General features: G+C 31.0%; 2 protein-coding genes and 1 pseudogene across 6 annotated transcripts; 2 read left to right on the forward strand and 1 right to left on the reverse strand.

The window, feature by feature from the left end:
- Positions 1-1742: 1742 nt before the first annotated feature.
- LOC149497472 (uncharacterized) lies at positions 1743-3284 on the reverse strand (annotated as a pseudogene).
- Positions 3285-6114: 2830 nt separating this feature from the next.
- LOC149497473 (UDP-Glycosyltransferase superfamily protein) lies at positions 6115-14002 on the forward strand. Of its 5 annotated transcripts, none has more exons than XM_089719483.1 (18): positions 6115-6434; positions 6553-6673; positions 6822-6855; positions 8771-8826; positions 8927-9067; positions 10178-10326; positions 10419-10508; positions 10616-10682; positions 10754-10817; positions 10907-11012; positions 11575-11741; positions 11850-11960; positions 12043-12104; positions 12200-12252; positions 12357-12432; positions 12927-13052; positions 13374-13438; positions 13682-14002. In XM_089719483.1, exons 2-17 carry the CDS (start codon positions 6587-6589, stop codon positions 13395-13397), a joined length of 1413 nt encoding a protein of 470 aa, XP_089575609.1. In that variant the 5' UTR covers positions 6115-6434; positions 6553-6586; the 3' UTR covers positions 13398-13438; positions 13682-14002. The 5 variants fall into 5 exon arrangements, with proteins under 5 accessions (XP_089575609.1, XP_089575608.1, XP_089575611.1 ...); XM_089719482.1 differs by having other exon boundaries at positions 6116-6434; positions 13656-14002; XM_089719484.1 differs by lacking the exon at positions 6115-6434 and having other exon boundaries at positions 6656-6673; positions 6822-6871; positions 13656-14002.
- A 2880-nt stretch (positions 14003-16882) lies between these two features.
- Positions 16883-19302, forward strand: LOC105645388 (peroxidase 3). The gene is made up of 4 exons (XM_012230983.4): positions 16883-17232; positions 17648-17845; positions 17927-18089; positions 18718-19302. The coding sequence occupies exons 1-4, from the start codon at positions 17017-17019 to the stop codon at positions 19131-19133; spliced, it is 993 nt and encodes a 330-aa protein (XP_012086373.1). The 5' UTR covers positions 16883-17016; the 3' UTR covers positions 19134-19302.
- The last annotated feature ends 6341 nt before the right edge of the window (positions 19303-25643 follow it).

Raw genomic sequence — 25643 nt, forward strand, 5'->3', positions numbered from 1 at the left:
GTAGAAGACTCAGTGGTGCTAAATAACCAACAATTAAAATAACAAGAATAGCCAAGGCAAGTCTCGCAAGTGCTTTAAATTACTCAATTATATAAATATCAAAATCACATTAATTTAATTCAAACACTTTGAAAGCAATAAGAAGATTATAAATACACATATGTCTTCATTCTTTTATAGCAAAAATAATATTTCATTCTTTGTTAAGGCTCGTACTAATACAGAATGAACAAAAGCAGATTTGATCGTGGCCTATGTTAGCGCCACCCCCATCACACAAATAAGCGCGTCCGCCTATTTATAAAGGCTGATAACCCTAGCATATGATCATAGCTTCATATAACCAAATCAATCTCATCATACCACATTTCAATCATGCATAGTAGAGCCCAAATCAAAATCATTCTTAATTCATAATACTTCTCAGAAAACTTGTCTTATTCTTTAGTCTTCTTAAATTCATAATGTAAGCTTACTTTAGAACATAAGTAACTCATAAAAATTTCTTACTTAAACATAAGTACTTAACATAGAAAATTTCTTATCATATGAAATCATACATGTAAGCTTACTTTTGAACTTAAGTGACTCATGAAAACTTCATACTTAAACATAGTTACTTAATATAGGAAATTTCTCATAAATTCCTTTTCTTTTAAAACTTTCTTAAAGTCATAATGAAATTTATCATAAGAAACTTCTTATCATATAACCCTCTCTGTAGCACCATTTATGACCCGATAAAATAATATCATTTTAAGATTCGAAAATTTTGAGGCGTTACAAAAAGCTTGGATAGAAAGCTATGAGACACTCCTTTACTATTTCATAGCACCAGTGGACCTGGCACCAGTTCAAATATATGAACCTTGATTGACCTTTTTTTTTTATTAATTTGTATGAATATATTTAAAGCCATGAATCGGCCTTTACACATTTATGAAAGAAATGGCTGGTAGGCCTATTTACTTTATTCATGATTGTCATGGGATCAGCTATGTCACCCGCTTATAATTGTTGTGTTGTATGCTACATGGGACCTTTCTTAATGGGGTCGTGGGATCAGCCCCACTACCATTACTAATGACCCCTCATTTTCCACCTGGTGGGATGGTACTCCTTGAGGTAACGACTATTGACATTTCTCTTGTGCAGCTCTCCTATATTACTTGATAGCCAATAAGTGTTTCCTCTAGGCCCTTATGACCATAAAAATATATGATCTTCTGTTTCAGCTCAAGTTTCAACAGGTTGCTAATATATGAAATTCTTGAATTCCTAGGGGTACTGAGGTTGACTTCCTCCAAAGGATCTTGGACTCTTGTAAGAATGTCATCCAGCTTTGGTGGTGCAAGTCTAAGCTCATGCGATTGGACTTCTTCCCTAAAATCATCTAACAGTTCTTCCTTAAATATCATCTCAACCCCATCAACTTCCTGCGACTCTTCCATAGTTAACATGTCAAACAGTTGCTGCAAATAAGCTCTAGAGATGGTAGCTGCAACTGCTACCATCTCCTCATTAGTGTATGACTTAATAGTCATGGAGCTCTAAGACATTAGTCTCCTACCTCGGCCTTTTTAAGGCACAATGGCTAATGATGGTGTTGAACCAACTCTAGAGGTCTTTACAGCTAATGAGCTATCAGAAGATGTGCTAAGATCCTCTGAATCTTCACAAATTAAATACTCTAGTTGTTTTGTGTGTCCAGCTCCCTCTAAAAATTTCTGCTGCCAATATTGTTACGACTCTTTAGGTGTCTTCAAGGTCTTCAAATGAACCTGTAGCTTCTTCAATTGATCAATGAAACTCCTCAAATCTGCTTTAACAACGTTGATAGATGCCATAGGTGGGAAAGGATCCTCATCAATAAACATTTTACTCTTTGTAAGGGAACCTCAACCCTCCTCTATTAATGTGATCTTGCAGAGCATTCCTGAAAGTCCAACAGTTATAAGTATTATGATTCCAAGAATCATGCTACTTATAGTATTGCTTACCCTTTATCTCTTCTTTTGTCAGCAGCTTATGACTAGATGGAAGAGATATAAATGTTTCCTTCGGTAAGAAATCAAATATCTCCTATGTCTTAGAAACATCAAATGTGAATTAAGTCTCTAAACTGAATTTCTTCTTCCAAGGAGCTGTCTTTATTAGAGCTCCAGGGTTTGGACACACAAAGGAACCTGAATTCACTAAGTCAGCCACAATTATTTCCTGATGAAGCTCCTGATAGTAAGTTCCTGGTGAGCTTCTTTTCATCTGTGATTCTTCTTTCAGCAGCTCTTCATATTCTGCTACCTTAGCCGCCAGCTCATAGAAATCTCTAAACTCCATCCCTTGAAATTTCTTCCTCAGCTTGAAGTCTAAGCCTCTTTGAGCCATCTCGACAAACTCGTGTCAAGTAAGAATGCCTTACACATGTTCCTTAGCTTCTTAAACCTTGTAATAAATGGGTTAGTCATCTCTCCACTTCTTTATGTCAGCCTGGATAAGTGGGCCACACAAACCTCTGGCTCAACTCTAAAGAACTGGGTATGGAAGAGATGCTCCATCTCATACCATGAGTTAATTGAGTTCCTCGGAAGTGTCGAATACCAGGTGAAAGTTGTACCTATCCAGGAGGTAGGAAACAATCGCAACTTATAATTAGTAAAATTCTCTAGATTGGCAAGTTTACCACATTGGATAGTGAATCTGGCTATATGCTCCATTGTCCATCTTCTCCAGAGAATAATGTGAAGTCTGGAATTTTGTACCCCTGGAATAAGGGTTCTCTCTGTCGATTGTTTCTGAATACGACTTCATAAACTATGGGTGGTCAACCTGTCTAAGGCCAAGCCCATATAGCTCCTGCACATCGTCCCTCAGAACATCCATGGTGACTTGGGGAATTTGAGGAACAAGATTACCTGCAGTTTGAGGAACTGTAGTTATCCCTGTGTATGTATTATGAGGAGCTGCGTTGAAGGAAACCCCTCTAGTTTCTTAGCTTTCTCTTGTGCCTGTCAACGATTGAGGAGCATGAGAAGTCTCAGCCTCATAGACAGCTGGGTTAGTTATAGGACTAGTGGTCCCAAAAATAATGGTAAGCGTCACTGTAAGCATATCAGTGGGGCGGCCAGTTTAGAGTGGTGCCTTTAATGGGTGGTGCACTAGCTCCTCTCTCCGATGTGGTGGTTGATACCTTTATTCAACAAGAGCACGACTAGTGTCAGTGCCTCCCTAGGGACTTCGAGGTCGTTGGCCCCCGAGTTCTTTGGCACACTTGGATGAAGATTCATTCCCCTCCTTAGCAGAAGACTTACTAATAGGAGTTTGATTGATGGGTGAGTTCACAGCATCAATCTTCTTTCTAGTGACTTCTCCATGAAGACATTCATGGTTTGCAGCAATTGAGCTATCATCTGACTATTGTTCCTCTGTTCTTCCAGCATCGCCTTCACTTTAGAAGAACTAAAGTAATGACATCATCAGAAACAGAAGTCATTTTCCTGAGTGTTTATTAAGGTTGTCAGAGGTAAGCGCAACTTCTAGGGATTTTGAGAAGGAGAGTTGATTTCTCCTTCCTCATGAGGAGATGCTCCTCTTTCAGGGCTTCCAAGGCCTACTCCCATAGGTCCTCCATTCGAATCCAGAGACTAGGCAGCAGTTTCTTTTTCAACAACAAAATGAGTTTTTTGAGTCATTTTGTTCTCTCAAAACTCAAGTAAAAGATGAAATGCACAAAGATGGTCCCACCAAGTGTGCCAGAGAAGATTGTTGGTTCTTTTTTTAGAAAAGAGTAACGATCCGCTGGCTGATGGCTTCATTTGTGAATTAATTGCGGGCGTGCCAGGTGTGTGAAGTACACCAATTGAGGAATTAAAGTGCACTCGATCTGACTTCTAAGCTGTAGGTTTGGTTCCATGGTAAACGCTTCAACAGTTGTATGATCGATTGCGTTATTCACTCTAGGTGGCTTTTTAAAGACACAAATCAGTATGACAAAAGAAAATAGTGAGGAACATCGCAACAGTTATTAAGAGGCGAGGATGCGTGATTGTGCTTGTTTTGGTTAACTGCTCTTACTGAGTGACAATACTACTGAGTGATAAAAGGGTTACTCTAGCAAATTCACAGGTTATATGTTGTCATTTCGAGGGAAAATATTGAAATGGGCTAATACCTATGCACATATTAGACTCAACTATATTCAAATATACATCATACTGAATTCAAAATTTCAATACAAATTATAAACACAACTGGGGTAAACTTTCTTACAATCTATATGGTGGAGCATATAAAGTGTATACGAGTTACAAAATATGTTATCGTATAAAAAACCTTATCCCTCTTAAATTAGTTCACATCTTAAAAGGTTGTGCACGTTTTAATAATGTGGCAGATTTTGTATTTCAAATAGGTTTTCTTTGATACTTTAAATGCATTAAAGGAGTTTATAATTTTTTGTCTGCCACTATTTAAAAATTCTCCCATACTTATACTTTGAATGTAAACAACACAATGGTAATTTGGACCATTTACTTTAGCTAGCTTTCCACAGTTATTAAATTAGGTAAAATTCTCTATCTAAATAGACCACACACCAAAAAAAAAAAAAAAAGAAAAAAAAATTCTTTATATAAATAGAATGGAGGGAATATATAATTTAATTTCTGATTTTATCTAATAGAATTTAAATTTAAATAGAAAATTAATATCACCAACCAAAACTAAATTACCTTTATTTTTTGAACCAATCAAATTAAAATCTTTAATGATATTTTTGTCAATACATGAACTTAGTTATGATGTTTCGGAAATTAAAATATTATCGTCCATTCTCACTTATATACATTATAGATAGATAAATAAAAATTAATACAAAATTATATATGAATTAAAATAAATTTAGTTGCAACGTATAAAAATCCAAAAAATAGTACACATAAATGAGTAACAGGAGAAAATAAGATCATCTAAATCCTAAAAACACAACTTATTATTATCTCAAAAGTCTATTATATTTTTAGCGGCCATCAAATTTTTACATTCTATGTAAATATGAGAATACGAGCAATAATGAGATTTTCAATAGCGTTTTAATGAAATTTAAATATCATAAAATACCTTTAGTAATGATCAATTAAAAAATTATATTTTATTAATTGATTGGATATAAGTCATTAGATTTAAATAAATAGATATAGATAATTAAACATTTTTAAAATTTTAAGTTTCATATTTTTAGAATTTATTTTTTAATTAATATATATAATAATATGACATTTGAAAATTTTTATATTTTATTTTCAAATTCTTTTGCAAATATTTTATTATGTTTTTATTATAATTTAAAATATTTTATTTAGGAGAGAGATAAGAAAAGAAAAAAAGTATAATTTGATTGAATAGATATATATTTTTTCAAAAAAATTTTATATAGAATATACATAATTTAGCTTTTTATAATTTTTAAAATTTTCTTTTTATAATTTATTTTAAATAAAATAAAAATATGTGTGTGTTAAGATGACAAGCTATTGAAAATTTTAATTTAAAAATATATATAATATTTTATTATTATATATCTATATATATTGAAACATATTTATTAGGTGATATTATATAATTTATACATTTACTGTTATTAGGTGATATTGTAGAATTTTAGATGAATGACGATATAAATTGAATCAGTATATAAATTAAACTGAAGTGGTATTTTATTCATTAATTGTTATATTTACATTAATCTCATATGCAATTTTATTTTAACATTATAAAATCTAAATAATATAAATCAAAATTATAATTCATTTTAATATTAAAAAATAAAATAACAACTACAGTGAGCAATAACATAAAAAATTTGAAAATTGAAATAGTACGAATGACGAGTGTATTAACGTGCAATGTACGTCATAAAAAAAACTAGTAATAATTAAATAATTTATAATATTATAAGCTTAAAATTTTAATTTTAATTAGAATTATAATTAAAAAATCTTTATAATTTAATTAAAAATTATATTTCTTAATTAATTTACTAATTTTGATTTTCGATATTGTAATCGGACAATAAATGAAAATATTTTCCAGAGTAATTTCCGGATTCCACGTTTATAACCGATAGAAGTCCTCTTCTCATCTCCGCTTCTGCCCCTATTCAGCTCTTCTTCTGTTTTCACTCTCTACTCAACACTTTTTCCTTGTGTTTTCCTAAACCCAAATCCCCAATTTTTGTTCCATTTCATCATTGTCGATGAAATAAAAATCCCCTCTCTGTCAACTGGGTAATTCAAGATAACATTAAAAATTGTTAGTTTTAGAAGAGAAAAACATGAAATTGGGAATATTTAGAATGAAAAGAGCTGAAAAGAGTTAGCAGGTAACGAAAGTCTTTAGAGGAGAGAAGGAAGCAATTACTTTTGATTGGACGAATTCAGGTTCATTATTGTACCCCTTCCTGTTTAATGTTTTGTTTTGCTTATCTTTTCGTTCATTCTTTTGTTTTACATTGAACAATTCTTCGTGTTTAGTTAATGATCATAATATGATTTTCAGTTAAAGGCAAAAGGAAGAAGAGAAGAAGCATAAGATGAGAAGAAGGGCATGCGTCGTCGTTTTGGGTGATATAGGACGCAGCCCTCGAATGCAATATCATGCCCTTTCCCTTGCCCGACAGGTACTTACCTCTCTCCCGTAAGTTTCTGATTTTTCCATTTCTTACCCAGCAATTTTTTTGACCCATATATGTTATTTAAATATCAAAGTCTCTTTTTTTTTCTCCTGTTTCATTAGTTGTATGAGGTTTTTGCTGGTCTTGTTTGTAGGTATCTCTAGAAGTAGACATTGTTGCATATGGAGGTATGTTTTCGCATTGGTGGGTTTTTTGTTCCATTAAATATATGTTCTTGAATAATTTTGAGGTGAAGAGAAAAGCTATATGAGCTTTAGGATGAACTTTTCCCAATTTTCTACTACTTTGCTATATGAGAAACATGAGTCTCAATTGAATGTTTGTTCACCTCCCAGTTCGAAATTGTTAAGAGGAAGAGAAGGACAGAGAACAAAATCAAGAGTGTGAAAGGAATAGCTGTTCAGATTATGGAACGACTGTGTTGCATTGCATCACTCTTCTCTTAGCTTATACATTCATTAAATGTTACTATACAAGTGCTAGCTAAGCTATTTCTGTTACAAGTGGTTAACCTATATCTCATCTTTATAAGTGTTGTGTGTGTGTGTGTGTGTGTGTCTGTGGCATTTTCAAATCTATGATTTATCTCATAGATTAGTTTTTGAGCTAAGTTAGTGTGTTCATTATGAACAATTCTTTTAATTTAACTTTTGCATTGGTTTTAAACTGAGGGTGGGTCTCAAGTTTAAATCAAGTTTTAGAATTGTTTTTCATAACTCACTAGTTGCTTGCAAACTATGACATTTGGAAGTGGAAAATTCATATATATATTTTTTACTTCGGTATGGAAATAGAAAAAGATAGAGAATAAAAAGATGGAAGAAGAAAAACTGGCAATCAAGTTTAATATTAGTCTTTCGCAGCAAATAACTTGCTAAACATTGACCTTATAAAACCTAAAAAAATTCATATATTTTTTGAGGTGTCCTTGACTAGGGGTACAAATGAGCTAAATTGGCTTATGAGCTCAGCTCGGAAAAATTTCAAAAAGGCTTGGGTTGAGTGGAGCACGAGTTCGGGCTTATATATATATTGAGCCTTATTGGCTTGAAATAAGTAGGTTTGGGTTAAACTAAACTCAAGCCGAGCTTTTAGCCTAGCAAGCTTGAGCTTTGTCGGCTCATTTACACCCCTATCCTTGACATCTCTATGGCCATTTTCCTGACAAACTTTCTTCTTGAATAACATTTCTCTGACTTAAGCTTGGTTGATGAATAGTGTGGATCCAATCTCCTAGCCTTTTTTTTTTTTGTTTTCTCCTGATGCATCAATATTTTTGGTCCTATATGATCTGCAGCTTAATATCTTTGCCAATGCTTGAATACTCTGCATATGTTTTTTGTTACCTGCATGCCATAAAAGGGATAGAGGATAATGTCCCATGTTTAACAATGATTTCAATTTGAAAATTGAGGGCTCATAGTAACTTACAGTTGATGCTAGTGAATTAACTATTTTCATAGAATCATTTACATTTTAGTTCTTGATATAATTAGAATATGTTGTAGCAAGAGGGCTGGCCAAACTGCCGAAGTCTAGATCTTCTCATATTTTCCCTCTGATATACCATATTGCTGGTTTACATGCTTCCTTTCATGTGAATACTTTTTCTGGATTTTATCCTGTTCTGCTCATTCATGTAACATTTCTAAACATAAAAACTACAGAACTTTATTCCATTTTTGTTTCCAATTTTCTTATATAAACACATGCATATAGACTACAACCGTATCATATACAAATCTAGATCTACCAATGGAAGCTTTCTTGTTTCTATCAATTTATAAATTATATATTTATTACTTGCTTTTTTGTTCCCAGTTTTATGCACAAATGTCTCTTTTGGATTCTGTGTGCTTGCATGCTTGCATGCATTAGTAGGGCATGTACAAGTACAAGTCTTTAGCAATCACATTTTAGGTGCATGCAATACATTCTTTCGGGCTTCTACTTTTGTTAGTTAAAATTAATCAATTTGCTTGTGTGATAAATTAATAACCTTGTCTTGAATTTCATGACTATCAAAATCACTGGATGTATCGTCTAACAAAATTTTTTTATTATTTATTTTTTCTTTGAAAGGATCTGATCCCCATATTGCAGTACTGGAGAATAAGTCTATTCATATCCATAAAATGGTATATATATCATTTAGAATGCTTATCTCATACCATCAGAAGGGGCTTGATGTTTATCATTTGTTACGTTTTTTTTTTTTTTTAATTCCTAAAATTACAGAAACAGTGGCCAATACCTCCTCAGAGCCTTCCCAAGATGTTCAAACCCTTTATTCTCTTGCTTAAGCCATTGTTTCAGTTTTGTATGCTGCTTTGGTATCTCTGCATCAAAGTTACAGCTCCTGATGTTTTCATTGTGCAGGTGAGAATGAATTTCACATTGGAGAAGCCAAAATTTCTTTTTTGAACTTTTAACTCTTTCTTTTAAAATATGATTTCTTTTTTTAATTAATTCATGTAACTGTATGATTGAAGTTAGTTTAGTGATTTACTACTTCTGTAGATAGACTGGTGTAAAATTGGTAAATCTCTTTTACCATTTGAGAATTTTTGGTATAGCTTGAACTCGTTGCGCGTTCAACCATTGAGACTAGGATGCGCGTTCAACCATTGAGACTAGGATGATGTGAATAATTGTAGCAACTCTTCATAAATGTTTCTTTTGCCATAAAAATAACATATATTGCATAGTTAAATGTTTTGACAGATTTTTTTGTTTATTTTTTAAAGCACTTTACATATGAAAGTCTTTGAAATAATGTACTCTATTGTGTTATTGGCATATATTTGTTACTGTATGTACATGTTTGGTGTGCGAGTTATTTGACTTGTTCGTAAGCTAAACACAATCAATTTGCTAGTCTTTTGATGGGTGGAGAGGAGGCTACAAGCTAGAATTTATTAGTACTTAGTACAAGCTTTTGGTTCTCAGATTTTAGATCCTTTGATGTTTTTTTCTTAAGGATTTCGAAGCTTGTATCCAATGCGACTAGGGATCCTCTGCTTTAGCTCTTTTTTCCCCCCTATTTTGGATGCCTCATCCTCCTCCTTGCTGTCAGTTTAGAGATGTCTTATGCACTAGGCATCTTGGTAGGGTGACAAGATTGCTCCATTACTACTTGGAGTGATAGGCTTAAATGATATAAAAAGTCTCCTTACAGGGGAAGACTTAAATACATTGAATTCTCTGAAAAAATAGTGCCCTTCCAAAATTTTCTTTTGTATAATTGGCTATTTAGACATCGGTTACTATTCTGTTCATGGGTTTATATGGACCATAGATTTTCCTGGACTACTTTAGAGTTTAGACCTAAAACTTGTTGATTATTATCGAAAACTTAAAAGTTAAAAAATAGAAATATTTTGGTGCTGGTTATATGAACATATGCACACGTGTTGCTCATACATCTCTTTGTATATATGAGTCATTGTAATTTGACAAGGCCCTTTTTCTTTTAACTTGCTTCCATAGAATCCACCATCTGTTCCAACTTTGATGGTTGTAAAATGGGCAAGCTGGCTGAGGAACTCCGCTTTTATTGTTGACTGGCATAACTTTGGATATACTTTACTGGCATTGTCCCTTGGAAGAAACAGTCGTTTTGTAGCAGTATATCGTTGGTATTATTTGAATGCTCCAAACACTTGCTCTTTTTATCACTAGAAACTATAGTGGTTTTTCTCCAGGGGCCTAAGTTTGTCTATGTCCTTAGGTTTGAGAGGCATTATGGAAGGATGGCTGATGGCTCTCTGTGTGTAACAAGTGTGATGCAACATGAATTGGCTCAAAACTGGGGAATTAAGTAAGTTTGTCTGTTTAATATTGATAATTTTCATCTTGGTGGAAAGGAACTTTGTTTCGATTTTAATATTGATCAATTGATCATCGTTTGCGCGTTAAACTTGTTAGAGCTGCAGTCCTATATGATCAACCTCCTGAGTTTTTTCATCCTGCTTTGCTTGAGGAAAAGCATGAGGTGAGAAGTTGTTTTCTTTTTGTACCAAACTTATTTGAAAAATCAGAAATTTAGCAACAGATCATTTTCAGTTGTTCTGCAGATTAGATAAATATATAACTCAGCCTCACGGTATTCGCGATTGCGCCAGCCATGGTAATATAACTTTGTGGTTTTTGTCTATGTTGAGACTCTGTTAAATGAGGATATTTTTGTAAATTATTCCTTTCTTGCTGAATCCATAGGAATGGGGAACCACAATTTAAATGAGACTCTGTTTACAACCTTGGTTGATGGTACTATTTCCTTAAAGCCAAACAGGCCAGCACTTATTGTTAGCAGTACAAGCTGGTGAGTTCTCTCTGTCCCTCTTAAAGAAAAAGAGGTTGGATGGGAGTAGATTTTCAAGTTAATGATGAAAAGCTATATTATGCTCTTACTGTTGATGTTACGATAGAATCTGGGTTTGGAATTTGGGGTTGATGTGCTAAATGGTGCTTCTGGTTGTATGATTGTTCCAATTTTACATTGTTTCTTTTATCTCCCATAATTTCATTAGTTAGATTGTGGAGACTTTGATGAGATACTCTCTTGTTAGTTTGAATTTCGGAGAAAAATTTACTTTGATGAATAATTTCCTAACCGGTTTGATGTCCTTGGGAATGTTCATAGTCCCTTTGAAGTTTCAGTTTACAGAACCTGCATTTGTTGTATGCTGTCTTTACAAGTATTTCACCCTACCATTTCTCTACATCATTACATAACCTCAATTCTTCTGTTGATTGTTAAATGGCAACTTGCTGTGATAAATTTCAAGCCTCTATTATATATAATAATATCCTGTAATAGAAGATTTCCATTTGAAACTATTGACTTATCAAAGGAGTTTTATTTGAGAGAATGATGTTTTCAGGACACCGGATGAAGATTTTAGCATTCTACTGGAAGCTGCAGTTATGTATGATAGACGTGTTGCTGCAATCTTAAATGAAAATGACTCTGATCTTGAGGAGGGCGTTTGGAAAGAAATAACTGATGAAAGAAAATGCTTGTATCCTAGGTTATTATTTGTCATTACAGGTATTGTCCATTTTATTTGAAGAGAGAAAACATTATTCCTTCCAAATGAATAGATTTAAGTGCTCAGTATGCTATAACCTTTTAACCAGTCTTAGACCATTTTCAAAGGCAAAGGGCCTGAAAAAGAAAAATATGAAGAAAAAATAAGGCGGCTACACCTCAAGCGTGTTGCATTTCGTACCATGTGGTTGTCAGCTGAGGATTACCCATTGCTTCTAGGTAGAAAAACTGTTTCAAATTCATCTTTTACTTTTCTCCCCTTGTACATATGCAGTTTCTATTTATTGTTTTATATTTACAGGGTCAGCAGATCTTGGTGTGTGCTTGCATACTTCGTCATCTGGGTTGGACCTTCCAATGAAGGTATAAACTAAATCTGATATTTTGAATCAAAAAAATCTTTACAAGTACATAAATATAAATTGTCTGTTTATGCTCTGTAATATTTCTTGCATTAGGTTGTTGACATGTTTGGTTGTGGGCTGCCTGTTTGTGCTGTTGCCTACTCTTGGTACAGTGTTATTGGCCATTTATTTTGACATCTAATTATGCTTGAGTTATGTTCTTTTTCCGAATATCATTTATTGTCAATATTAATGTCTTCTTCGTTTGAAGCATCAAGGAGCTAGTGAAAGTTGAAGAAAACGGACTCCTCTTTTCATCATCTTCAGAGCTAGCAGATGAACTTTTGGTAAATAAATTCTCTTGTTTAATTTCATAACAAACTGAATATGATAACATTTTAAGTTTATATATGCTCAGTAACATCATAGAGCTAGCTGAAGTAGCAAGGATGAGGTACAAATTAAGTACCACATTCTAATCTTAACAATTAATTGAATGAAAAGGGAAGCATCATAATTTGACGAGGATATTCAGTAACAATGCCATCACATTCCCCAAAATACACGTGTGAACCCTTACATTATGGTAAAACATAATTGTATGTTCTTCGTCTCTTGAAGCCAGAAAATCATCAGACTCGTCTATCTTTTTTTTTTTTTCCCCCCAATGTATTTTGGATGGATCTTCTTTATCTATTTGATTCAGAAGGGAAGAACATTATCGTCCATTTCAATTCATGCATGGGTGGATTCACGACGCTCTATGTTTTTACAAATATTTACCTGCCAAAAAGGAGTTACTTCATAAAATGACAGAAGTGACACTATTGAACCTGCACAGATGCTGTTTAAGGGTTTTCCAGACGAATGTAATGTGTTGAAGTCACTAAGAAATGGTGCACTACAAATGGGTTCTTCAAGGTGGGCTACAGAATGGGAAGAGCACGCAAAGCCATTAATATCAGAGGTAAGATTATTTCTCTTGATACGGATCTCTGTCTGTAACAGTTATAGTTATATATATATATATATATATATATATATATATATATATATATATATATATATGTATTGTTCTATTTGTTTTCCTCAAATTTTACCATCTCTGGTAATTGTAGCATTTTGCAGTCACTTCCAAATTCTACTGGCCTAATCACATAGACATTGCTGCTTAATTGTACACTAGGAATACATTGGTGTACTTTTATCCACTGCCTCCTAGTGCAGCACACATTTTCTTTTTATGCATTTTTATCAAGATGGAATTAATGCATTTCTAAATTTTCAGGTTATTTCCCACAGCTTAAAGTAATTGGCAACTGAAGTGGAAAAATTTTCAAGTAATTTAAATGGGTAAGTCAGAAGTTTTCTTATTCATTTCCTTTGCAGTTGATTTAAATTGGAAAATCTGCAATTTTTTTACTGCCAATTACAAGTGATGGTATCAGCTTTAACAAAAGTATCCTGAGCCTTGTTATGAAAACATGCTGGAAATTGTCCAAATTCAACTGGTTTGTATTATTGAAAAGCAACACGTCTTGAAATTCATTTTGCATTTCATGGTCATCAGGATTAGCTCTTGTCAGTTTATTGCAGTCATGGAAGGCTGCACAAAGCATAAACCTGAATGCCATGCACTTCAGCAGCGGAGCTTAGGTGCCACATTCTATGCATTGCTCCTGCTATGTGACTTTAGGGCTGGCTGTTAAATGTTTGGGGAAATGTTGCTTGCAGACAGAATTTTGATAACACCATGAATTCATTTTATAAGTTTTGGGAAGGAAAAGAATGGGAAGGTCCTCAAGGAAGACCTTATTTTATTTTATTTTTATTTTTTGAGATGAGGAAAATTTATTATTATTGAGTTGTGTATTTGGATGGAAAGAAGTTCAATACTGTCATATACAGATTCATATAGGAGCGCTATTATCTAATTTTTGCACGAGGCGACATTTTACTCGCAGCGAGGTCTCCATGCTAAATAATAGGAACCAATGTTTTGAAAACTGGATGAGGATCAGTCAGGTTGAACTGGTAAACTTGTAAACAGGTAACTGGTCGGGTTTGAATTAACTTTAAAACCCAGCAATTAAAAAATCGAGTTGGACAGTGTTGTCTTTGACGGTGTCGTTTGAGATCCAACAAACACTAATAATTTCAAAAAAAAGTAGAAAGGGATGAACTCAGGAAAGAGATTTAGAAGTAGAAACAAGAAAGTGTCCATAGAAATTGGTTTGTTTTTCATTTCTCAAAAGCGTTTATTAATTTTTGATTTTTTGTTTTTCAAAACTTATTTTTTTACGTCTATTTTGTAAATTCAGAATCAAACACAAATAAATTAAATACATCTTTTTTTTTTAAATAAAAATAAACAAAAAACCCGAAACTGAAAAGCAATAACCAACGGCATCTTATATGATCTCATTATTTGCAATTGTTAATTGATTTGATTAATTTTAAAGAATATTTAATCAAAATTAAATTTCAGAACGTCAAATGTTATCGTGGTGGACCCAAATTAGTAGTCCCAAAATTTTAAATAGATTTGTATTAGAAATAAAAAATTTTGTCGAACCAAGTTTGTTAAGTCTAATCAAGGCCCAATTATCAATTTTTATTTTCCTTTTTAGATATCAAGTCAGTTCGACCTCTACCGTGGTTTTTAAAACATTGGGAGTAATTCCGATTAAGATTCTAGCACAAGATTTTATTTGTTTTCGGAAGATAATTTTAATTTTATAAAATATTTTTTAAGAAAAATATTTGTAAAACATTGATTTTTTTCTATAATTTTTTTAAATTTTAACTTATTGAAATATATGGTTAAATATGGGAAAAAAAATACATGAAAATAGTAAATAATAATGATAATCGGTGATAGATAGTATAGTATCATTATGGATGGACAGTGTGTTTATCTATCATTATGGTAAATTTATTGGAATTTTACCCGCTTGAAAAGAGGAAAATGTTTTTCTTAAGAATAGTATTGTTTTTCCTTCAAGGAAAATACAAAAATTTACTTTCTAGTTTCACTTTTTTTACCGAAAAGGATTTCTATTTTTTTTTAGACGTTTGAGCTATGTTTAGTGTGCCACAAATACTTCTATCAAATGTATTAATTCTATTAATGATTAATGATTTTACATAAGATATCAATAAAAAATTAAAAAATGTATTTTTAATGATAATTTTTTATATATGTACAATAATTTTTCAAAATATTTTTATTTTAATAAATTAATGAAAATATTATTTTTAACTGAATAATGAGCGCTGTAGTATTGTGGAATTTCAAACTGGTAAAAAAAACATCAAAATTTAACTAATATCTTATATGGTGTTATTTAATAATATTTTAGTTGTTTCATTTTATTCAACAAATATATATATATATATATATAGAGAGAGAGAGAGCACATGTATTATACTTGTGTCATATTTTTTTTACATATAATTGATATTATTCTTATTGAAATACTATATTTAATTGATATTAAATTGTTAGTCTATTGATTAGACGTTCGCTTCTAATATATATATATATATATATATATATATATATATAAGAACGAGCAACATGAGCAGCCACCCTCTCTTATACATGCCAATTTGATATTTAAAAAAAAAAATAGTTAAAAGGAAATTCAAGAATTATTATTTAAGAGTGTTGCCAGCTACATTAGAAATAGAAAACAAATAGTGAGACAATATCATAACATGGAGGCTTTAGAGCAGCTCAACTAATATTCGATTTATTAATTATTAATTATTAATTATACTTCTCTTGTTGTTTACACTGTCTGATTTTTGTTTATGCCAACGTAAAAGCAATATTCCTCACCATATCATTCACGTATCCATTATGCCTCATCAACTTCTTGTTTACTTAGCAGACCAGCGATTAATTAATTACTAATTAAGCTACTAGTTTAATGACTAAATGAAAATATTGGGTTTGACCAATTCACAATTAGATCAATGGCGCATTGAACTACATCCTCAAATAAAATTTACATGCAATATCATGATTCGAAATTTGGAGTCATTGTCAAGAGGACACTTATATGCATAAAATAAAGCTAGCCAGCAAAATGCACCGTCCCTCTAAAATTTCAATATTTTACTTATAGATTCTTACATTTGGTTTTCCAAAATATGTACTGGATCTGGATCCATGACTTGGCTATGAATCAAATCAATACAAATATTTGATTTTTTTAAGAATTATTCCTATTTCATTATTTTTTTCTTAGTGTACGGTCAAAAATACTATTATTTCAATAAAAATTTATATTTTCATTCATTTGATCCATGGGTAGGGTCATGGAGCCGATCTAACCAAGTTAATCTCCTCTTCCACACATACATATATAGGAAATTTCTTGCTTACACTCTACACATATACCAAGCCAATTAAAAAGATGTTTTGTCATTTCTTTCCCAATATATAATCATAAATATCATCATTTGAACTAAAATATTGTTTGTAATTGGTCTGGTGTATAGATGGGTTCATACATCGGGTGTAGATAAGTCTTTCTTTTATATATATATATAGATATATAAACAACTCAATTATTACTAAAAATAATCAATATCTAAAATGAAATGCCCCTGTGTTTGTATAGATCTAGTTACTTCATTTATTGAGGGAGAGACAAGACTAACTAACTACATAATAAATTGCTTAACTTTAGATTAAAATATGTGAAATTCCTACAAGAGGGCACATGTTCCTTAGCTAGATTGTACTGTTTTTTATCATCTTGCTTCTTATCTTTTCGCTCAAATCTACGACTATAAGTTCCCCCTCATTTTTCAGTCCCTGCAAGTGCAAACTACTAGCTAGGCAGCTTCCACTGGCTAATTAATAGCAATCCTTCCTGTACATAATCAAGGGAAGAGAAATCTCTTCTAACCAATCAAAAATGGGAGGAATTAGCTATTTTGGTTTAATAATATTAATGTTTGGTTTTTCAGCACTTATGGGCTCAACTGATGCTCAATTACAGTGGGGTTTCTATGATAAGAGCTGCCCTAAAGCTGAGAAGATTGTGCGTGACTTTGTCAACAGCCACATTCACAATGCTCCATCTTTAGCAGCTTCTTTCATTAGAATGCACTTCCATGATTGTTTTGTCAGGGTTTGTCTGCTCATTCTTACATTTTATTTATTTATTTTTATCTTCATGCTTTGGAGATTTTGAAAAGAAATACTATCAGAATCTGAATTCTTAACTTTATTTTCGTTTCCTTCGATTCTGGAAAATTCTTCACATTAGTGTTTGAAAGAAAAAATTTGAAATGCAAGATTTTAATTCGAACTGTGAAAATAAACCTTTTGAGTATTAAATTTCAAATGTTGATACTATAAAAATATCTCATTTAAAAGAATTCCCAACAATATTCATAAACCTAATAATTAGTGGTACTTTAATTTTAACTAAATAAAATTTTAATATGAAGGAAATGTCTGTTATAGGATTTAAAATATTCTTGACATTCTATTTTACTGGATAGAAACTTAACCATTGAACTATTTACGATCTTGTATATCAGGGTTGTGATGCATCTCTGCTTTTGAACACATCATCGACTTCCGGCGAACAACCGGAAAAAGCTGCTACTCCAAATCTATCACTGAGAGGTTTTGACTTCATTGATAGAGTGAAGAGTCTACTTGAAGCTGAATGTCCAGGCATAGTGTCATGCGCAGATGTTCTTGCTTTAGTTACAAGGGACTCCATAGTAGCCACAGTATGTCGGAATTCATTAATTATTATCATTAATTATAATTATCTCTTAACTTTAACAAAAATTATGATTATTATTATATAGGGAGGTCCATTCTGGAGAGTTCCCACCGGCAGAAGAGATGGAGTGATATCAAGGCAATCAGAGGCTGCCGCAAACATTCCATCTCCCCTAGCCAACTTCACTAGTCTTCAAACACTTTTTGCCAACCAAGGACTTGATCTGAAAGATCTCGTTTTGCTCTCTGGTAAGCTACCTAATACACGTATTTTATATCTTTCATGCAGTTTAAAAATGGTTACTTAAATTAGGTTAATTATAAATTTTTTTCTTACTTTTCCAGATAATATCCTGATCTTAAATATGGTATATTAATAATTTCTTAAAATTTTTAAAATAAGATAAATAGTTAGTAGATAAGAGTTGAAAATTAATTATCTTAATATTTTTTTTCTACAATTCACTGCAATAGTAAATTTTTTCAATTTTGTTTCTTTTAACTCTTGAATTTTTTTTTCCTCTAACTTTAATTTCTGGCTTTATACTGCCCATGCACCGAGCCAATTAAAAAAGTGTTTTTTGAAAAATTATTACTATTTTATCTTTTTTTTCCCTTAGTCAAAATCATTTGAACCAAAACACATTTATAATTGATTTAGTATACGAGTGAGTCTATATATCGAGTGTAGGTAAGTCTTTTCCATTCAACTAATATATAAAATTATTTACATGATATTACGAGAAAGTTAAAAAAATAAAATCTCAAAATGTCCAGAATTATTATTTTGATACACTCAAAAAGAAAGTCGAGACTATAATTTTGGAACAGAAGGAGTATTTGTTTTCACTGTCTAACAATAGCTCAATTATTTCAGGTGCACATACAATTGGTATTGCTCATTGTACAGCATTTACAAACCGATTATACAATTTTAATGGAACTGGTAAGCCAGACCCAAGTCTAGACGAAGAATATGCCGCAAATCTAAGAGCAAACAAGTGCAAAAGCCCTAATGATAATACTACTAAAGTAGAAATGGATCCTGGCAGTCGCAAAACATTTGATCTTAGTTACTACTCTCTCTTGCTTAAAAGAAGAGGTCTCTTTAATTCAGATGCTGCCCTAACCACAAACTCTGTTACCTTGTCTAAAATCAATCAGCTGTTGAAGGGATCTCTTGAAGATTTTTTTGCTGAATTTGCTTCTTCCATAGAGAAAATGGGAAGAATCAATGTTAAAACTGGGTCTGATGGTGAAATTAGGAAGCGCTGTGCTGTGGTGAATAGCTAAATTTTATTTTATTTTTTGAGGGAATTCTTTTTTATTTATTTGTTTTTATTTCTATTTGGGTACGTAGAAAATAAGATATTTGAAGGGTTAATTTGTGATAATTGTTAATTTGGGAATTGCATGGTGTGATTTTGTGATATAAATTAAGATGTATTTTTGAGAATTTGAATCTTATTTGTTATTTTTCTTAATTTTTGAGGTGATTATTTTCTTTAGCACCATAACGTAATCCAGCACAATATTTCTTGATTTATGTAAGAATGATAATAAAAAAATTACAAAACAAATTTATTAATATTGAAATAATTAATGAGTTTTGGCTTAATAGTATTGTAGTGATTTTTAAATTAAAAGTTGCGAATTAAATATAATAGAAGCATTAATCAAAATGAAGTTTAAATTATTGCCATATGAAAATTTTCAACTAGGTTTCTGGGGACATGAATCGAATGAATAAAACATAACGAGCTGAATTAAAATTTAAATTTTGATTTCTAATACTATTTCAAAAAAAAAATAATAATAATAATCAAAATTTCGGTTCCGATTTTTGATTACTCTTAGGAAACCGGCACAAGCATTGACGGAGGGAAACAGGTCAACTAATTTCAAATGGTAAAAACAAAACATGATGTTGCTTGGTCTAACGGCAATAATGCTATGGCAAGCCAACTAAATTAGCCTTTGTTTGATTCTCGAAACTGTATAGTGTGAATTTTTTATTTAGTTTTTATTAATTTAGTTTTCTTTCTTCTGCTTTTTTTTTTCCTTTTTAATTTTATAGTTTTTCTTTATCCTTTTTATTTATATAAATTATTTTAATAGTTTTTCCTTTTGACAGATTAAAAAATCATTCTATGCAGCATTAGTTTTTAAAGTTTTCGTTTTCTTAACCATTTTTATAGTTTTTTTCTTTATTTTTATAATTTTTTTTTATTTTAACAGTCTTTCTTTTTCTTTTTCTTTTTCATAGATTAAACAACCACTCTACACGCAATTAATTTTTATAATATTTCTTTTTTCTTCTTGAGTAGATTAAGCGAAATCCTACTCTAAAGTTAAAATCTAATTGATTTAATAGCATGTATACATTATATTATAGACTGTACATTATTATAACATTAAAAATGATTCTTTCATATTTTCATGAAGAATATTTTTTATTGATAAAAAATATTACTCATATTTCATGAACTTGATAAATTATTTAATATTATTTTTATAATATATTTTTAATGCATGCTTTTACTTAATAATTTCTTTGTAAAATTGTTTTTATATTATTTACTTTCTTTTCTATTGTTAATTAAATATTTAAATATATTTTTATGAAATATTAACTAAAAAAATAGTAAGGATTAATAATTTTAAATACATTTAATTTGCTAAAGAGGGATAAAAGTGAAATAAATATCTATTACTTAAATATATGGCTTACTTGAATATTACGCAAGATGGTCTGGAGTGAGTTATAGATGCTCTCGGATTGGAAAGGGTGTAGCTCCATATGGGAAGGGCTTTTGCTTTTTTTCTTTAACTTTCTTGCTGCTGATTCCAATAAAAGAGGAAAAAAAAGAAAAAAAAAAAAAAAGAAAACAATAATAAGAGGAATAGCAAAAAAGGAAGAATTCAGTAGTATTAAAAAAAAAGAATAATTCAGTGAAATTTTTTATTGAGATAGTGAAAAAGGTTAAAAATACGTTATTTTATTCAATAATGAGTCAGAAATTGTCTTTAGAGGAACAAAATAAAATATTGAAATTTGTCGTTTATGAAATGTTATGTTAAAATACATAGTAGATAATTTGTCATTTAACAAAATTACCAAATTATTAAACTGTGCAACAAAATTGTTCCTCCCTCTCTGAATTTAGCTTATTAATTCCTGATTGTGAGGTCTTAATTAATATTTCTCTATTTTGGTTACGAAGGCAAACTAACATGGCAGTCCATAGTCTAGCTAGAGCTTCATGTTCCTTTTTTTTTTTTGGCTTTTTGTTTCGCTTTGTTATTGAGATTCTATTCCTATATGTGTAGAAGCTCCTTTGTTGATTGATTTCATTAATGGGATAATGTTAATTTTAGTCCCTGTACTTGTTATTTTTTTCTATTTTGGTGTCTAAACGGAAAATTGTAATAATTAAGTATCTAAAACTTGCAATTTTTGTTTCATTTTGGTGTCTCCTGATGACATGGACCACCAAAAAATCTAATGGAACTGATTGGAATCTACAAATGCCTACGTGTCTACTGATTTGGACTGACTAATTTGACACATAGGACGCAACATGACAAAAGGGATAAAGTATCCCTTTTACCCCTCTTTAATATCGCCCCAAACACGATTTTTCCCAAAATTTAACTTAAATTAGGATTGAATGAAAGAAAGAGCAACGCCTCCGCCCCTTTCAGAGACTTCTTCTCTTCTCAAATTCTTCTCAAATCTTTAGCATGATCTGAGAAAAAACTCGATCAAATTGCTGAGAAAGGAAAAATAATATCGCGTCTTTAGATTTAACACTGAGATTGCACGGGATTGGAGTGCTTCTCATCATCATTCCCGACAATGGGGACAAGGTATTTCCCTAAATCTTTAACTTGCAGCTTCTATGTGTGTTTTAAACTTATATTCGATCACATTCTCTTGCATTATTTGTGTTATTTGAAAAGGAAAACATCCTTTACATGCTTTTTATGTCAAAGGAACAATCAATAACTTTTGACTTGAAATTTCTATGAATAAATGATGTATTGCTTTTCCTTTTGTTTTATTTTCAATGTGTAGTGAATATGCTTGAGGTAAATTATGGTGGCATTTTTCCTTAATAATGTGGCTAAGATAGTGGTAAGGTATATGTGGTTGGTGATGTAATGGACATTGGGGTAGATATATATAACTTTTCAGTGGAAGGCTTTAGAGATTGATTACAAGAGGATAAAAGAAGAGAAGGGAATAAGCTTGAACCCTCATTCATGACAGAAAAGGAACCATATTTTCACAAGATGGAAAATCATTACATTACAAGAGAATATTTACATGTATATATTTTTATTACTCAGACTTAATGTTCAACCTATTAGTTGAAATGTTATGTGAGTTTGAGGATAAGTTGTGTCACACCTTAACCCATTGTAAGATGTGGCATGCACTTGTAATATATTTATCAAGCACTTAGTTTATATAAGAACTCAATAAATGATAAATGATAATTCACCATTAGATATTTAAGGTATTTAAGTGTGAAAACAATTTTCAACATTACCTCTTTCAAGATCAATATTTATCATTTGCTTACTAAAAACAAATCAGTTAGATAAAAATAACAAGTAGTCATATCAACTAAATCATATCCATTTGCCTACCAAAGATAATCAATTTAATGGAGATATTATAACATATTAATAAATCATTAATCAGTAGTTTTGTCTCTACAACTTATGCAAACCCAATCCGAAGGGTCATCAGTGTCTTATGAGCTCATTAAGACAAAGCTATCTCAACCTCAATCCATGATATAAATGTCAATAAAAGAGGGACAATCTCAACCTCATTTAAGAGGGAACAATATCATTTGCAATATCATTCATTGCATATCCATATCAATCCCAATATCAATTTCAACAAATGAAGTGATATCAGCAGGGTAATAACCATATCATAATATCAACTTCAACAAATGAAGTGATATCAGGTAATAACCATGTCATACATTTAGCTATGAGACTTTTAAAATATCTCCATTAAAAATCAACCATTAGCCATAATGAGCAGTATTTCATTTTGCTCAAACATTTCTATATCCCTTCTTTTAAGATCATCCTCCATTTTCCATTCAAATGAGTAATTTGAAATTCATTTCCAACTATCATAAAACATTTAACATTAGCTCTTTATTATTTTATATAAAACACATTTAACTATAACTTTAGCATTTGCTTTCTTTACAATCAATTCACAAATGCAATAATGATCACATTTAAATTCAATTTCATTTGATATAAACATTTGATAAATAAATCAACTTTTTCTCTTGTAAAAGCTCATAAAATAGTAAGCTTAGCATATTGCTTTTACCTTGTATCTTTTCATAAAATATTTCTTTAAAACTATTTTACTTATCACTTAAACAACATAAGTTATAGATATAGTGCACTAACCTGAATTGGAAGGCTCTCCTAACCTTATTCCTCTACTTATTGACTTATCATCTAATCCTTTTCTCTCAGATATTGTAGCATAAAATTAATATTTATATTAACTCCATACTACTCAATAAACACACACATACTATCATAGGAATGTAAATTAAGTATTGAAATGTAGTATTCATGTTTTTTCTTCAATTTCACTATGCTTAACCAACTACCATATGACCTTAATTTAGGCATGCATTACTTCATTTCCCACACTTAATCACATTCTAGAAATATTAAAATAACAACTAAAATAATGGGACTTAATAACATATGAAAAGTATGCTAAACTCTTTACAAAGTAGTGGAATACAAGGTTTCCATCATATGAGTAGTCTGCCTTCCATTGGCTATATCTCTAGTTCTTTAAATTCATTTGTCCTAAAATTTTAACATCATCTTCCTCACATCTCAAGATACTCCCATATAAAATTCCATGAATTTTGGAGCTCATTTTCATAGTTAAATAACCTAAATACAATACCTAATTTTCAGTCAGCCTTTCCACTGAGCAGCCTGCATTCATTTAACTATAACTCCATTTTCCTTCACCCATTGCACTATCCCTTTTACACAACCTTTCCAAATTCCTAAAATAGTTCGCTATAAAATTTCATAATTTTTGGAGCTCATTTACCTATTTAACCAAGTCCATCTTAGTGACTGAATTTCAGGATGCTTAATTGTGATAGACTTAAGTAATACTTTACCTCCTTAAGCAACCTTAACTTAATTCCACCACTAATTCATACATAATAACTCTTCTAATACTTAAATAACATAATTACCTTTCATATATCAGAATACCTAATCCATAGATTATCAATCATATTACTAAAATTATCCAAGTTGGTCAATTATGAAAACTTGACATCAAATTCATGCTTAACCATCCTTAATCACCTTAAATCACCTTAAAAGCACTTATAATCACATCATCTCCACAAGTCAGTAACAATAAGTAATTACCTCATATCATAGTTCATGAAAATCAAAAATAAAACCATGCAAAAGAAAGAGGAAGAGAAGATAACCAATCTTTCCTTAAGCATCACTTGAAAATTTCTAAGTTTTCATGTACTTTTAACTTGCCTTAAGAGTTTTTTCTCTCTTTTCATAGAGCTTTGACCATTCTTAGCAAAAAAAATGAGTAAGAAGTTCCTTATGACTCATCATAAATAGGTAGCAATCAAAGCCTTTCATGGTAATTCTCTCCATGTCCTTTAATTGTTTTTTTTGCACCTTAATCCTTCCTTTGATTCTCTTTTCTTGCAATTGCACCTAAATCTTTTTGATTACTTTAATTTAGTCCCAATTAGATCTAAACCAAGTTTATTTAACAATTCCAGCCATGTTTAAGCAACATCATACTAAAATTATCAATTTTTGGGACTTCCGGGTAAAATTATGCTTTACCAGGAAATCATTCTTCTTTAACTCATTTTCAATTCCCTTTAATCTTTCAAATTAATTCATAAATACTTTAATTTTTATTTAATTAATATTAATACCCTCTAACTATAGTGTTTCTCATCATTCCCAATTTCTAGATTACTCAGATAATCGAAATTACTGAACAAGCTAGAATACCAAGAACTACCAAATTGAGGATATATACATACACAATTAAACCTTAATCAAATATCTTTGGCGATTTAACATTAATCCATTAAATGCTAAATCATGGTGCTAGTTTAAGGAGCTTCTCGTGCTAGTTTATCATCATCAAAGCTTAAACTCATTTAACATTCTTCTAATTTGATTTCATAACAAAATTAGTTTCCATTAAACATCATATCTTATAAGTAATAGTTCCTCATTAACAAATTAAATAATTTCAATTATTCTATCCTTCCGAATAGCAATTACCATAGTAATCAGAATATTCGAGACTGTCAAATTGAGGGTATTACAAGTTGTGCATATTTGACATTTATAGGCTACAAGAAATGAGAAGGAAAAAAAATATAAAGTAGAACTGCAAGAAGTGCAGGCTCACTAAGAACAACACTACCAATAGAGAGAAGCTCGATGATGTAATGCAGACCCAAGAATCAGTGAAAAGAAATTAGATTGTAATAGGATGTTTTCTTTCTATTTGTATTGGCTTGAGCAATATTAATAGCCACAAGTCTACATTTTAGTAATTTTGTCATTCAAGATTTTAGACATTACATTTGATGTTAATAGTCATTCAATTTGAGAATGTTGTTTGTTCAATTGAAATTCAAGTTTTTACTGTTAGTTTGAATGCTTTTAAAGGTTTTGAGGCTTATATTTGACATGTTCAAGTTCCTTTACTGTTAGTTTCAAAAC

This window comes from Jatropha curcas, chromosome 3 (assembly GCF_041381405.1).
Source record: "Jatropha curcas cultivar XTBG-Jc1 chromosome 3, XTBG_Jcur_1.0, whole genome shotgun sequence".
Taxonomy (NCBI): Eukaryota; Viridiplantae; Streptophyta; class Magnoliopsida; order Malpighiales; family Euphorbiaceae; genus Jatropha; species Jatropha curcas.